This window comes from Mustela nivalis, assembly GCF_964662115.1.
Source record: "Mustela nivalis genome assembly, chromosome: 1".
NCBI lineage: Eukaryota > Metazoa > Chordata > Mammalia > Carnivora > Mustelidae > Mustela > Mustela nivalis.
Genome location: NC_139020.1, coordinates 57,929,088 through 57,946,017, shown reverse-complemented (window position 1 = coordinate 57,946,017; position 16,930 = coordinate 57,929,088). Strand labels below are relative to the sequence as shown.

Sequence of the window (16,930 nt, the reverse complement as noted above, 5' to 3'; positions counted from 1 at the left end):
ATTTCCTTTTGTCTTTGGTAATGAATGGGAATGAAGAGAAATGACTTTCAGTTATGCTTTTGCTCAGTTGACAGCATGGTGTTTCAAAACAAAGATTTGATTCTTTATATGTCATAGACCGTATAACCTGATTTATTGCTTCAAACATGTATGCCATTTGTCAAAAGTGGCACTTGTTTGAAAGAGTTAGATATAAATTAATAACTCCTTAAAAAAAGAGAGAGGGGTGAAAGAATGAGATGGTGAGAGAGAGAGAGAGGAAGAAAGGAAGAAATTAAAAACATCTCGTGAGTCAAGTCGGCTTAGTCCATGAAAGAGAACACAGTTACCCAACAAACAGAAGACTTGGAGACATACAAATAGTCAAAAACCAAACAGGCTTTTGGCATCAGGAAGTCTGCACAGAAAAAGAACTCATTAGCAGAAAAGGGAAGATTATTTTCTTGTACCAAGAAGTAAAAAGATGCTAGAGTTTATCTAATTCACTCAGATGCCACAGTCCTTCAAACTCAATAGGTCCAGCGTCAACCCATGTATCTTCCCTCTTAAGCCTGTGCTGTCCCCAGTCTTCACTACCTCAGGAAAAGGTCCTTACTGTTCAGCTCATGACTCAAACTGGAAGAATGACCTCATTCCTAATACCTCCCTTGACTTACTTCAATCTTACATCCAATCTATCAGCAAGAACTGTCAACTCTGCCTCCAAAATATGTCTGCATCTGACTATTTCCCTCCATCTCTCTGCCATTGCATGAAGGCAAGAGAGGAGCATCTCCAGCCTTCACTACTGCAATGTTCTCCCTCCCAGCTCCTCTGCTTTTCCTCTCACTCCTCATAAACTGGGCCAGTGGCCCAGAGGGATGCTTAACAAATGGATATCAAATAATATCACCTCCCTGCTTAAAATCTCTCACTCAAGGACTGCCCAGCCGCATATGATAAACCATATTTCTTTAACACACCTCGTAAGGCCTGGTCCCTGCCCACCTCACCGATGTTCCCTTCTTCCGCTCCACTCCATCCACTGTGAACCTGTGTCTACTGAATCTGTGAGTTCCATCTTCTGAATAATAGAGAGAAACTATGAAACTGAATCATCTAATAAAGCTCTTTCACAAAATGCTTCCAAGATCTACATTATTCATACTTCTTCTGTGATGAGCTCTACTTCAGACACCTATACTCACACACAAAATACTTCCTATGTAGGAAGTCTTAACTTTGCTATTGTTTAAAAAGATATTAATTAGATATTAAATAGATAAATAGATATTAAATAGATAAAAAGATATTAAGTTATTAAAAGATAATGACTTTTAGTTGGGACAGATGATAGCTACACTCGTGTGCGCAGGTCACATACAAACTTGCTGAATCACGATGTTGTACACCTACAACTAATGTCGCATGTGTGTCAACTATGCTAAAAAAAAAACCAAACAACTATTTTCTTTCCCAGTCAGGGTTATGACTTTCCAAATTAGAGTTAAAATATTCTTCCATTGTAGCAGCGTATCTCCAAAAAAAAAAAAGTATTTCAGAAAGATGGATGTTTGGGAGCAAGAATGTGTGGAGCTTAATGCAAATAGGATTTTCTAAGTTAGGGGGGGAGAGAGCACAAACAACATTGGGGGGAAAAGAGACAGAGAAAAGAAAGGCACCAGGCTATCTTACCAAATGTGCAGAGACATTTTCATTTGCTGTCAGATTCAGGAGAAGGAGAAGTAACATAAGAAAGAGGAGGAACTGAAGAAGGACATTGCAGAGAAGAAGAGAATTTAAGACCTAATCTTGGTTTGGATCTTAACTTGTCTGAAGCCCCAAGTTAACCCAAATGTCGCTGTCATGCGTGGTTTGCACACACACACACAAACACACACAGTGCACCTGCACTAAACACAAAGATAATCTGTGAAATCCTCAAAGCATAAATAAAAGGCAGGAAAACCATTAAGCATTGATGCTTTCCAAGTCACTCAAGTTAATGTTTTCCTATTTAGTTAATCATCTAAAACGGAGGCACAGCTCTTGATCTCTAAGGTGATAGAGGGGGACACGGAAAATCACAGCTTACCTCTTTCAGAGTACTGGGGTTGACAGGAAACCCTTTTCCCCCAGAGAGGCTGGAGTATTTCTTTTCCAAATTACAAAGATTTTCCTTTTCCTGAAGGAACACGAAAATCTATTAAGCTTGGCCAATCTTAGATTTCCCTGATGATTAATGATGTTGAGTATTTTATCATGTGTCTTACTGGCTCTTCATACATCTTCTTTTGTGAAGAGTTTGTATTCAATTCTTTGGACTGTTTTTTTAAAATTTATTTATTGAGTGTTTATTGATTGTTATTGAACTGGAGGAGTTTTTAATATAGTCTGCATATAAGTCCTTTATCATTTCCTCTTTTAAGAAAACTTTGCTCACCCCAAGGTCAGAGAAGTGCATGTGCAATCCTGCATTTTCTTCTAGAAAGTTTATCACTTTAATTTTTCTGCTTCAGTCTACAATCTGCCTTGAATTAATTTATATGTGTGGTGTAAGGACAGAGGCATTAGGATTCATTTGTTCATTTGTTTGAATGTTTACCCAGTTGATACAGCACAGTTTGTTGGAAAGACTTTCTTTTTCCTGGATTATCTTAGAGCCCTTTGTGTAAAAAAAAAAAAAAAAAAAAAAAATCAGTAGATGGTATATTTGTGGGTTTATTTCTGGACTTTGTTTGGTTCCATTGATCTATGTGTCTAGCTATATGTCAGCACCACATCATTTTAAATACTATAGCTTTAGAGGCAACTTTGAAATCAAATAGTATAAATCTTCTAACTTGGTTCTTGTTCAAAGTTATTTTGGCTACTCTATGCCCTTGGCATTTTCATACAGAGTTGATTCTCATTTCTTATAATTCTTATGCTCTGAAGCATTGCCGTGAACACTGAATTAGTAAACACTGAACCCTTGTTCCTACAGGAAATACAGAGATGGATTACTGTGTGCTTCCTCAAAAAAATTTCATCAACTGATCAATCCGTAACTTTGCTTTATGTATGTTTCTGTTTAAAGATACCGTATTTGATATACAGTTGATTAAACATGAACTTGTAGCTAAAAGCACTGTAATTTATGCCTGAATGAAACTTATTTAAGACACTCATTTTCCCCATGAGGCACATTGCAACTTTCCTGCCCTTAGGAACACTAGACAGTATGTTAGCACTATGCTGGGGAGGCATTTTAAATAGTTTAATCAACAAAAAAAGTACAAGCAATGTGAAAACACAGCACAAAATAATCCACAAAAAGGACTCTTATTTACTCCGTGAGAGTTGAAACAGGAAGGTAGAGTGTTGCTTTGTTCAGCCTCAGCAGGGAATTTGTATGCTGCGGGACTCAAAATTTTGCCGCTCTGCACACATCCATCAGTGAACTGTACGACAAGTATGATTGGGGGGCTGCAAGTGAGCTTTAGTGAGCAGGCAAATTTACAAATACAGACTCCTTGAAAAATGCAGATCAGCTACAGATTTGAAGCATCCATGTGTCCATTTCAAACTCGGCTGAGTTTGAGACATATCTATAGAGACTGAGTCATATCTACAGATCAATCTGGGAAAATACAAATCTTCATAATTAGCACAATTTTTAGAACAGAATTGTATTTTATGTGTTTTAATGAGGAAGTTCTATTTTTATGATGGTGATCACCCATTCTAAAAAATCTATCACTATGAGATTCCCCCACCTCTTTTTTGCTAAAACCTCAGAACTACTTAACTCCTACTTATTACACTATCTGATTTAAGCTGTGCCTTTGAATAGCATGTGCAAAGAGTGGAGTGGATATTAATGGAAGAAGAGCTCGTCCCCAGAGCAGGAGACAGGGATGAAAAACCATAAAACTATTCTGAGCTTTCTGGTGTCAAAGAAGCAGGAGGGGAGTTGGCAGGGATTTGTGTGGGCTACATAGGTGCACCTTGATGGACTCATACTTTCTGTGAAGGACCAATTTTCTTTCCCTTCTCAACCTGAAAATAGTTAAATGGCTAAGTTGAGAATATTCCAGCTACATATCTGGTAGTGGGGAAACATGGTCTAGCCTCATCCTTTAGTCCCTCATTCTTTCTCCTGTACCCCATTCTGGGTACATCTCATATTTTCAGGATCCCAAAGCATCACATCCTAGGCAGTGACCTGCATACAAGGTTCAACACTGAGACCAGCCCATCAACTTTAATTAACTTTTGGTGTCTTAGATCTTAGACTATGTCAGAAAATCAGATTGGGCAAAGGAAACCCTTTCTGTGCAGTCACATTAGGCCCTGGGAGATGGGCCCACAGTCCCCTTGGTGAGGATGGTCTTGCCCCCATTGCTGGGGCTACCTAGCCAATGAAGCCAAACTAAACCCAATGGGGCCATTGCCAGGTGGGGACTCATAGGCAAATAATTAGAGTTTGACACCACAGCAGCTGGGCCAAATTGTTTGACAGCAGCAAAAAAAGCAGAACATGTTCTACCTGTTTGAAAAAAAATCTGTTTTTTCAAAAGAAGAAAATCTGAAAACGTACATATTTTTCATGGTTTGAATTTTCACACCATGGAAAAATCATGAGGAAAACATCCTTACTTATTTTCTGAATTAATTGTTCACAGAGCATCAGCTTACTAATGTGGAGTATTAAATGAAAATGTACATTAAAAAGTCTTTTTAAAAATTATAATCCACTATTCATTATCAAAAGGCACTTGTTTTGAAGGAAGGAGCTTCCCCCAAGCTGGAACCTGAGTTTTATTGTAACCAGCGCTAAAAAAGGAAATACTTACTCTCTGTAACATCATTATTAAATTATTCTTTTCTTTCACAAAATGATCTTGTTCTCTCTGAGCCTGCTGGACAATGTGATTGGCTTGCTTTTTCAATGCAGAAATTTTTTCCTGGAGGAAAAAAGATGATCATATACAGACGCCCATTAGACATTCAATGGTTTGCCAGTATATCCTGGAAAAGGGAAAAGTGTTTACAGCTGGATCAGCAATGAGGACATTTTTGCTGGTGGTAGGCAGTGATTCTTATCTAGAGACTGTGAAGTAGTCTCTTTGACCTGCCAAGCTGAAGGCTATTCTTTACCTAAGGCCAATCCAGTCCACGTGGTTTAAAATCTATTTGAAGAATGCAGAAGTCAACAGGAAATCTTGTTTTAGACTTGGGAGAAGCCTCATGGGAAAAATAACAATGTAAGTTCTTATTCAAGCTGAGAGCTTAAAAAGTCACCTTCTTCATCTCCCTTCCCCTCAGTTCTACTGGTTTAGTATAGAGCGGCTGGGATGTGATTCTAAGTTTTGGAACAAGAGCTGAATTCTGAGGCGGGACATCAAGGAGAAGGAGGTGGGCAGAGCCAATGATGTGTGTGGCGTCTGGCAGGGCTATTTCTAATGGTAATAAGCTATCAGCCAACTTCGGGAACTATGAGCAGTGAAAACCGAAAATGCCAAAATAGACTTTGTTGGCAGAACTATTCTAAATCTAGTTACTGTGATTGCAAACGCAAGTACCTTAAAACAAATATCTGAATTTCTGATAGTTCTCTCCTTTGGTTTTCCCATAAATGAAAAAAAAAATCAGGTATTATAAATCAATGGCATCTACAGCATTAAGTGACAGCAACTAACACATGTTGGTGTACCCAGCTTGGAGCACTATTTGGTATGTAGATGGCAGACTCCATAATCTGTCAGATGTCACATGTGGGGAAACACACCCGGATATTTGGATATAAAGACAGGTAGACAGAGAGCTACATTAATGATGATTCCTGTCAGGGAGTGAGGGGCGAATGTGGGTTTCTCACACTGAATGACACCTGGCAAAAGTACCTTTAACCAACTGAGCCACCCAGGCGTCCCCTGGCAAAAGTACCTTTCGAGTCACGATGTTCCGCTGATACTCAGCTACTTCACGTAGGAGCTGTTGGGTCAGGTTCTCCTTCTCCTCATCCAGACGGCTCTCACGCTCAAGCTGCTGGAATTCCAGGTCTTCAAAGTGTTTGCTCTCCACGTCCAACAGGTCAGCATCCTTTGGAGAAAGGGGAAAGAAAACAAGACATACCAGAATGGCTGTAGCCATCTTAACATAAAGAAAACAAATATTAAAAGCAAACAGTCCATTCATCAAAATCAAAAGCTTCTGCACAGCAAAGGAAACAGTCAAGAAAACGAAGAGGCAACCCACGGAATGGGAGAAAATATTTGCAAATGACAGTACAGACAAAAGGTTGATGTCCAGGATCTATAAAGAACTCCTCAAACTCAACACACACAAAACAGATAATCATATCAAAAAATGGGCAGAAGATATGAACAGACACTTCTCCAATGAAGACATAAAAATGGCTTTCAGACATATGAAAAAATGTTCATCATCACTATTCATCAGGGAGATTCAAATCAGAACCACATTGAGATACCACCTTACACCAGTTAGAATGGCCAAAATGAGCAAGACAGGAAACAACATGTGTTGGAGGGGATGTGGAGAAAGGGGAGCCCTCTTACACTGTTGGTGGGAATGCAAGTTGGTGCAGGCACTTTGGAAAACAGTGTGGAGATTCCTCAAAAAATTAAAAATAGAGCTTCCTTATGACCCTGCAATTGCACTACTGGGTATTTGCCCCAAAGATACAGATGTAGTGAAAAGAAGGGCCATCTGTACCCCAATATTTATAGCAGCAATGGCCATGGTCGCCAAACTGTGGGAAGAACCAAGATGCCCTTCAATGGACGAATGGATAAGGAAGATGTGGTCCATATACACTATGGAGTATTATGCCTCCATCAGAAAGGATGAATACCCAACTTTTGTAGCAACATGGATGAAACTCGAAGAGATTATGCTGAGTGAAATAAGTCAAGCAGAGAGAGTCAGTTATATGGTTTCACTTATTGGTGGAGCATAACAAATAGCTTGGAGGACAAGGGGAGTTAGAGAGGAGAAGGGAGTTGGGGGAAATTGGAAGGGGAGGTGAACCATGAGAGACTATGGGCTCTGAAAAACAATCTGAGGGGTTTGAAGTGGCAGGGGGGGGTGGGAGGTTGGGGGAACCAGGTGATGGGTATTAGAGAGGGCACGGATTGCATGGAGCACTGGGTGTGGTGCAAAAATAATGAATACTGTTATGCTGAAAATTAAAAAAAAAAAAAAAAAGCAAACAGTCCAAAATATCTTTCTAATTACTAAGCTGACCAGGGATGGACCATGATAGTCCAGTCTTTTGGAGTTAAATCCTGGAGAAGTGACCATGAGAATGGAATTGAAAGGGACTAGGGATGGGGCAGGGAGAGAAGCACTGGTTGGACCATCAGTTTGAGACTGTTCTGTGAAGGTAGGACTTCTTGCTTGAAATCTACTAGGTGGTTATAAATGGATCCTGAAGTATAAAAAGAATTTGGTAAATAACTAAACATCTGTCCACCAAGGGTGTGATATGGTCCCTTGAGAAAGCTCCCATTTTCCAAAATTTTCAAATGAAAGGAGATTTTAGTATAGAAATAAAATTCAAGATTCCAAAGTTACTGACTACAAAAAAAAAAAAAAAAAAAAAAAAAAAAGGACTCCAAATCTGGCACACATAGAGAATAGATCTATATGATGTATACATAGACATGCATGCTCCAATAATTTTGTTGAAAGGAGAAGTCATTGAAAACATTTGGTGGTTGGTATTCTTACACTGGGCTTCTATGAATCCCTGAACATTGTTTACAAAGATTTTTACCGGAAGGGTGGAAGCACAGCATTGATCAGGCACAAAGAAGGTCTCTAATGGTTAAGTACTGCTACTCTGGGAATAATCTTGAGGGCATTTAAGAAAGACCAGAAATCATAAAAATCAGATGGTCATCAGATAGGCATTTCCTAACCTATGAAATGTCTGAAGACAGAAGTGAATCCCTATCTGTGCAGAGACTGGCACATGTTGTGTAAACAATTCTTTAATCTACATTTAAAAAAAAACCACTGTCTTAATTTTGGGGCTTTGACTAAACCATAAATAAGGTATAGAAGATTTTTAAAAAATATATTATTTGTAAATAATCTATGGCTGAAAAGAAACAGTAGCTGGGCTGAGCTAGCTGGTTTGTAACTCTGCATAAGCAAGATAGCCAGGACGTGGCTTTTTTTTCACTTAAAACATCAGAAAGAGTTGGATAAATAAATATGATAAATTAGATTTATATCAGTTTTTAAACATACCACCCCCCTCTTTTGGTTTTTATGTGAATGATAAATTAGGCCTTTTAATCAAATGGAATAATATATTTCTGTCTTCTGGAATGAATTTTATTTGGGGGATGATTCACAGAAGGATGATCAACTACCATGTAATTACAAGCGGCACTATAGCAACAAGATTATTATGTCAACACAGTGGATTCTTAAAAGTTAAGAGCAAGAAAAACAATTTGAAAAACATATTCAGCATTTTTGAGCACTCTTTTTTTTTTTTTTTTTTTTTTACAGTTTAATTGGCTAAACAGAAAGCAGTCTTGGTTTCAGGTTATTGGTGGACATTCAAGTTTATCAGACATTTCATGCTTATAACTTCTAAAGGAATGAATGAATCTGGCCCAAATCTAGTCACTACTGAAGTAATTGAGAGATAATTCGAGCATCATATCTTGAAACAAAATCCCTGCAGTCTTGAAACAATACATCAGTGGACATATTTCCTCACACAGTCATTCATAGTCAAGTTTTTATCTAAAAACTTTAAGTCTGAATTAAGCTTGGCTTGTGGCTAAAGATTATTGAGAGAAATAGTTTCATAAACTTTTTTTTTTTAGTTTATAAGTAATCTTTACTCAAAGTGGGTATGAGTCTCACAGTATGCCGACTACGGTAGTCCCGTAGTCCGTCGCTCACTCCACATCTGGTTAATAGACACCAGGTGTTATCTTAACCATGTGTAGGTCACAGAGCCACTAATTTGTTTGCAGTAAATATTTAAACTGTTGCATGAAAATAATACACACTGGGTAGGAAAGTTGAAAATTAAAGCTAAGCTTAGCACTCAGATTCTGCTGATACCATCATCTGCTCAAGTTGTCCAAACAATTAGAATGTGTGTATATAAACTTACACTGTAAAAGAAAAACTGGGGAGGGGAAAAGGCTTTGCAAAGATTTTAGATAAGAATAAGAATTCAGGGCATGGAATTTGGGGGCAGGAGTCATTGAATTTAGCATACAGTAATATATACAGGAAGCTCAAAGTCAAGGGCAGGACTAGTTGAATGAAAATTTTAACTACGCTTCACTTGCTAAAAGGAACATTACAAATCTCTGCTGGATGGCAATCTCAAAGGCCAGGCACCAAAGGACATAAACAGTTGTGCTTAAGAAAACTCAGTGCAATTCTTTCTTTTCTTCTAATAACTGTTTTGAGGATTTCTATGGCAGAAGTTTACATGCAGTCCATCATGCATTTTGTTTTGTTTTGTTTTTTTGCTTAGCAGAGGGACAGAAGAAGAGAACAGATGTGAAATAGCAGGAGAGATTCTCAAGACAGCTCAAGGCCAACTTTGAAAACAAATTTAAGTGGGGCTTGGGGTTTGTTCACCTTTCTCCATCTTATGCCTTATAGTCAAACACTTTAACTGCACAGTTTTGGAATCTGGAAAAAGAGAATGGAAATAATTCATGCAACCTTCTCATTTTATATATGAGCACTGAGACCCAAATAAGTTGAAGGATTTACCCAAGATTAAAGGATAAACTGATTGTAGAACTAATGAGAAAATAGGTCTTCTAATTGTTGATGTCACCGAACATGTATATTTATATTTATACTTATACATATACATATGCAATATATACATATTATATAAATATACATGTGCAGTGACATCAACAAGTTGAAGGATTTACCCAAGATTTACCAAAGATTAAAGGATAAACTGATTGTAGAACTAATGAGAAAATAGGTCTTCTAATTGTTGATGTCACCGAACATGTATATTTATATTTATACTTATACATATATATATGCAATATATACATATTATATAAATATATGATGTCACCGAACATGTATATTTATATTTATACTTATACATATATATATGCAATATATACATATTATATAAATATACATGTTCGGTGACATCAACAAGTTGAAGGATTTACCCAAGATTTACCCAAGATTAAAGGATAAACTGATTGTAGAACTAATGAGAAAATAGGTCTTCTAATTGTTGATGTCACCGAACATGTATATTTATATAATATGCATATATTACATATATATATATATATATATATAAAATCAAGAGACTGAAATCAACCATTCAGTGAGTAAATTACCAAAAGCACAAGAAAACAGTTCTAGCCAGGTGTCTCCTCCATTTACTAGGGGAACTCATTTGGCAAAAAAAAATCATTTAACTCCTGCTTTCTTTTCCATAATGGTTGCATCCCAGGGAACTTCGGGACTGATGAATCCACCTCACTACATGCAACTACTCAGATGAAAGCTGTATTCTGACTCCAAAGCAGGGGATTAGAAGTAAGAAGCCTGTTCATAAAGCTATCATGTTGTGCACAAAAAATCATTCATTCCATAACTTCAGCTTAAGTACTTGGGAAAACACACATTTAAGAAGATGATGTTCTTCCTCTTCATTTATTTTTTTCTTTTGTATGACTTGCCACCTAATGAAGTTTGTGGTAATAAAATCACCTTTACTGCATCTAGTTTAAATGCTTTTGGGAAAGCTTCGTAGGGAAGCGGCATTCTGAAGGTTTTCAATTCTGAAGGGAAATGAGCTGTGGTAACACAGGAAGTTCCTAGTATGAATGGACTTCTCATGAAGTAAGTGGACTTTTTAACAATTAAGCAGTGGGATCAGTGGAAAGTTACTCTGGTCATCATTCCTGTAAAATCAGTGGACCTCTTAATACAGATGAACAGAAGCTACCACAAGCCAGTTATCTCTCCCGAGGAAAGGGATTTATGATAAGAATTTTATACTCTGCTCAGGGAGGAAGAAGATAAGGGTCTTTGCCTTGAAATAGTGGAAGAGACTGTCTATATCACTTCCTGTCCTTTTCTGGACATCCTTAGAATGTACATACATTTAGAGTTATCCTACTGAGGCTAGATTAAGCAAACAGACATTATTTATATCAATCCAAGTCTCAAATATTAGTAGAATTTATCAATTTTTATTTGCAGTGGTATTTATAAAGAGTCCAAGCAATATTTGGATAACTAGAGGCAGAGAAGAACAAAATATGTAAGTTGTTGCTGACTCTAGATAAAGTAAAAGGACCACTGTGTAAAATCATTAGTAACGAGGAGAGCTGAAAACCAGTGAACCAACATAAAAAGCCGTTTCCCAATCTCTTTGGTGAACTGGCATAAACACAAATTACAAGCAAAAATAATTTTATAAATACTAATGTTTTCCCAGTTATTTTCACCACACAATTTCTAGAGAATTATGACATTGAGTGACAGGAAATTTTCTCTTCTTACAGCAAGTTCAACTGTATACACTAAAAGGAGTAAAGAGGAAGAAGCATTGTTGGGACTTTTTTGATCCAACATAGTAAGAAAGTCACTGTTTGTTAAAATATTAAAATCATTAAGCTGTAGGTTGACCTGCCTGCCTTTAGTACTGTTTATTAAGATGCTTTCAGCCTCTGTAATACACTGAAAAGTTTTAAATGTAATTTTTCATAACCTAATGCTACTCTAAGGTATCATGTTTTTATATTAAAGGCCATCTTAAACATTTCCAAGGGTGGGGCTACCTCAGCTGGGGTTTCCACTTGCCGACTCCCAAGAAGGTCTTGACAGAATAGCATGAATGAAACTAGCCTATTTTTCTAATCACATGGAATCATGAACTGTTAGTCACTTAGCACAAATTACTATGACATGACTCTTGGAGATCCAAGACTGCTCCGCAGCTTTATTTGGGCTGCTGTTCAGAGCAAACAACCCAATCGTTAAGAGGCTCTGAAATATTATGTGGTCTGGCCAGTGTTTGTGAAACTCTCCACCTCGAAGCCTCATTTCGGCAGATAACCAGCATGGTCATGTTAAGCACAGCCAACTTCAATGATCGGAAAATAACCCGATAAAACCCACCGCAAAGTCCACGTTGCACTAAGCTTCAAAAAATGAGGAAGCTCGCCTGAGAAGATGCGGAGGACATGGCCCTGCATCTTGGGTCTTGGTGTTTGCTGTGGTGTGCTAAGAAGTTCAGTGTCACCAAGAGACAGAAAGAAAAAGACACACAGTGAGTGGTGATGGGAAGCAAATCAGAGACAAGGATCGTTTTTTGGACCCAAGTGGAAAATCAGGCGGAGACTGGTAAAAACAAACAAACAAAACAACAACAACAACAACAAAAAACAACATCCCAAGGGCAAACAGTACTCACGATGCAGCAGAGAATGCAGGAAAAGATGCCAGCTGATTTAAATGCTACAATCTCAGTGTCAGTTATATGTCACAAAGAATGACTCTATTTTGTTACAAAGAATGACTCCAGAACTATTATTTTCCATTATAAATTAGTGAAGGATTCTAACAAGGAATTGTCTGAATAGCATAAAGTAATATATACCATCAGCATGCATATTTCTACTTAAAAAGTATCTAATGACCAGAACTTATGCAAATTTATACTGTGTGAAGTAGGAAGTCATAGGTAAGTGGAACTTCATTGAAAAAAACACCGAAAAACAAAAAAACAACTGGCGCATTCCTGTTTACTACTGACCCTCTTCAGTTGTTGTTGTAATTGTTCCCTCATGGACTCAGGACAATTGTCCAGCTGGGTCTTCTGCTCGGAGTAAAGCTCCTGAAGCCTCTCTAGTTTTTCCCTTTCAGCATCAAGCTTTACCTTCTCCTGAAGTTCAGAAATCAGAAAATAGAAGAATAGAAATTACCTTCACACCCAAAGCAGGCATTAGTGAACATTTCCCAAGGATAACACCAACACACACACACACACACACACACACACTCACACAAACATACACACACGCCCGCACTATATCCTATGCATGTAGAAACATACCTAGTTAGTGACTAAGATAAGGGGGAAGTGGAAGTAAAGACAAGGGGGCTCCATTTCTGTAGTCTTAAAACACGGTCCACATCACTGGGTACTGGCAATGACTGACTGACTTCCTTCCTTCCTGACACCATGTTTAAAGTGGAAGAAGCTGGTCAATGGTCAACAAAGGACAAAAGAAATGCCAACCAAATTTATAAGATAGCCTTACAAAGAGTCCGTTGGCAGAGACCAAGGCAAAGGAAAGCCGGCATTTACCTCAAGTATAGTCGTGGTCCAATTTGCTCATGGCATTTGTTAAGCAAGCTTTGCAAATTACTGTGATTTTATTTTCGGACCAGAAGCATGCCAGGTGCACTAGTTGACACCCTGGTCACCTGAAACAGGTCTAGCTATCCGGCAAACTTCAAAGCTTAAGCAATTAGAAAATCTGTTTCTAAGGCTGAGAGAGCAGGGAAGGAGGCAAGCCTGACAAAGCAGCGAAGGGAGGCATATCACGCAGTTTGGATACACCGACACATGACATTTACTGTGGAGATGAAGACTTCTCTACATTCACGGATATAAAAAACACTTGAAACATGGACTGTGGAAAAAAGGAGAGAACACCCAGGTGTCAGAAAATAGAAGAGAAACGTGGAGATAACACTATATCTTTCCCCGGTCACACAGTCCAGAGGAATGCTGGACATTCTCTGGGGTCCACCAGGCAAATCCTATAATAGTGATTACATGGCCTTCCATGTCATCTTTTAAATTGAGAAAAAATACTCCAACCTGTTTAGTGCCTGTCTTCCCAACCGGGTGCCCTTTATGATGTTCTAAAGCGTTGAAGCAAATTTTAGCCTCGATTTTCTCCCCTGTTGTAACTCTGTCAGCCTACACAGAAGCTCTTCGTGACGGATGCCTGGGTGGCTCAGTTGGTTAAGCGTTTGCCTTCAGCTCAGGTCATGATCCCAGGGACTTGGGGTCAGGCTCCCTGCCCAATGGGGAGTCTGCTACTTCTTCTCCCTCTCCCACTCTCCCTGTTCATTCTCTCTCTCAAATGAATAAATAAAATCATTAAAAAAAAAAAAAGCACTTCATGAAGCACTACCATGATTTGGCCCTCATTAAGCACAGTGACCACCCCCTTACTCTCCTTGCCTCATTCACCCTAACTGCAGACAGCAATAAAACTGGCTTCTAAACTTGATCAGAAAAGGATTTTTTTTTATAAGGATGCAGCTCTCAAACAGTCCCATAAAATTATACTGACTATAATTTCTTCATCCAAATGGCCATGACTTCCCGTGTAAACATATCTTTAGATTCTTTATAAAAGAGGCTATGGTTTAAATGGAAAACTATAGGACATAAATAGTTATACCAGTTCACTTAGGTGTCCATTTTTGGCAGAAAATTTCTAAATGTCAAGGGCCGTTTAGAAATGCGTATTCAGTTTTTGTTTGTTTTAAATATCTTATTTATTTATTTGACAAAGAAAGAGAGACAGCGAGAGAGGAACATAAACAGGGGAGAGTGGCGGGGGGGAGGGAATGGGAGAGGGACAAGCAGGCTTCCAGCTGAGCAGGGAGCCCAATGAGGGACTTGATCCCAGGACCCTGGGATGATGACCCAAGCTGAAGGCAGATGCTTAACAACTGAGCCACCAGGTGTCCCACATATTTAGGTTTAGAAGTGCAGTTTTTAACCCTCAAAATGATTAAATACGGAAGTGATAAAACTGAGAATCCTACTTCATCTATCAATTTTAAAATGTTTCTGCAGGGAGCGCCTGGTGGCTCAGTGGGTTAAAGCCTCTGCCTTCGGCTCAGGTCATGATCCCAGGGTCTTGGGATCGAGCCCCGCATCGGGTTCTCTGCTCAGCAGGAAGCCTGCTTCTTCCTCTCTCTCTGCCTGCTTCTCTGCCTACTTGTCATCTCTGTCTGTCAAATAAATAAATAAAATCTTAAAAAAAAAAAAAAAAATGTTTCTGCAGGGGCCCCTGGGTGGCTCAGATGGGTTAAGTGTCTGCCTTCAGCTCTGGTCTTCATTTCCAGGTCCTGGGATCAAGTCCCTATCCCCTGAGTCCCCGGGCTGCCTGCTCACTGGGGAGTCTGCTTGCTTCTCCCTCTGCTCGTGCCTTCTCTCCCTCTCTCTCTCAGATGAATAAATAAAATCTCTAAAAAAAAAGTAAAAAATAAAATGTTTCTGCAACTGAAACTTTTGCAGACTATTCAGAAAGTTTCCTCCATCTTTTCTGGCAAGTGTACACCCTGTGCAACCCCCCAGAGTCGGAGGTAGAGAGGGGCAATGGCTTGGAACATAGAGTGAAGGATCATCACGTGTTCATTCACAGGAAAGCTGATTCTTCAAGGACCAGTCAGATTCAGCCTTTAGTTTCAGAATGAATCATTTTTCCCTTTAATACAGCCAGCAATACAGAACACCAGTCGTCCTTTGGATAAAAAAAGGTGTTATTTCTTCTGTGCGTGGATCAAAGATTGCCCTATTTACACAGCAAAAGAATTTTATCCAAAAGAGTTCTATTTGTAGATACTGTATCACTGGATTTTGCACCAATTCTAGTTCCAAGAAGAAAGTTAAAAAAGAGAAACAAAGAAAGCAAAAAAGCAAGAAAGAAACCTATCCAATCCCCTTAAATACCAAATGTGCAAAACTGTAAAATTTAAAGTTACATTTGACAGAGCACATTGATATGATATTTGATTATATGGAAAGGCACTGGCCTGAAACCCAGGTCTCAAATCTGAAGAAACAGCCAAACTAGGCCTCTGAGCTCCCCATTTTGTATTACTACTAATAAGTCCAGATAACGAAGAAAAAGTACCTTATGTTTACATAGCACCTTCCTTCTGAGGTGCTCAAAATGTTTTGCAATTCCGTACAAGGGGGCAGTGAGAAGACTAATGCAAGAGGGCACCATCAGAACCTTCTGCTCCTCTGGTTTACGGGTAATGCTATGAGCAAGACTTTCGTCTCAGAGCAAAAGCTTAGTGGGGCCAAAGCGAGGGCAAAGGAAGGAAAGGGCAAGGATGAAAGGACCAGTAGCAGGTGGGCCTGGCCATCAATCATGGAGGACCAGAGACGTGATATCACGCCCATGCCAGCCAGTTGGCCAACTCAAGCCAGAAAGAGTTTAATATTCCTACTTTCTATTTATTGCCCAGAAGGTTTTCAAAGGAAAATTAGCTCTAGGCAACTAGTTAATTAGACCTGAAAATATCACCTTCTACAGTGAAGACAAATACATGGACAAATTAGATAGCATTTCAGGGTTCAGGGATTCTCGCTTTGACATGCAAAATATGAAAACTGGCTGTTATTTCCTTTCCCCAGATTTAAACTGGTACACTTGCCTATTACAATTCTTACAGGCTCAACAATTTCTAAATTCTAAAAAAGAATTCTAAATTCTAAAAAATTTCTAAATTTCTAAATTCTCAAAAACAATTTCTAAAGGCCAAGTTGGCAGAGAGCTTAACTATTTTCTTTTTTTAGGATTCATGAATCTGTTTTCAAGAAACAAGTATATTTAAGTGAGTTGTAATGAACTTTAAATTAAATAAACTTTAAATTAAATTTTCAGTAAATGTATTAAATTTTAATGAGCAAATTTAATAAATTTGTATTAAGTTGAAAAGATTTAAGTTTACTGAAAAAAATCAGATGACAAGGAATTGGAACACTCCAGGATAACCCAGATGCACAAGGGGACATTTGTAAAACCAGGCACAGAATGTGATTCACCAGAGATGTGGCTGTGTCTGTTCGCACTGCTCTTGCACGGATTTGTCATTATGTACTGGCAAAAGCCATGTGGGTCACAAATTCATTGCCACATTCTGC

General features: G+C 38.5%; 1 protein-coding gene across 26 annotated transcripts in view; it reads right to left on the bottom strand.

Moving 5' to 3' along the window:
- PHLDB2 (pleckstrin homology like domain family B member 2) overlaps nucleotides 1-16,930 on the bottom strand; it is a 223,047-nt gene that overhangs the window by 33,605 nt on the left and 172,512 nt on the right. For 24 of the 26 annotated variants that reach the window (XM_082729920.1, XM_082729942.1, XM_082729941.1 and 21 more), the window contains 4 exons: nucleotides 12,782-12,910; nucleotides 5,911-6,066; nucleotides 4,818-4,928; nucleotides 2,075-2,164 (listed from right to left, as the gene is read on the bottom strand). In XM_082729920.1, coding sequence (XP_082586046.1) covers nucleotides 2,075-2,164; nucleotides 4,818-4,928; nucleotides 5,911-6,066; nucleotides 12,782-12,910 — 486 coding nt within the window. The remainder of the gene's footprint in view (nucleotides 1-2,074; nucleotides 2,165-4,817; nucleotides 4,929-5,910; nucleotides 6,067-12,781; nucleotides 12,911-16,930) is intronic. The other 2 variants (XM_082729922.1, XM_082729930.1) reach the window with 1 other exon arrangement.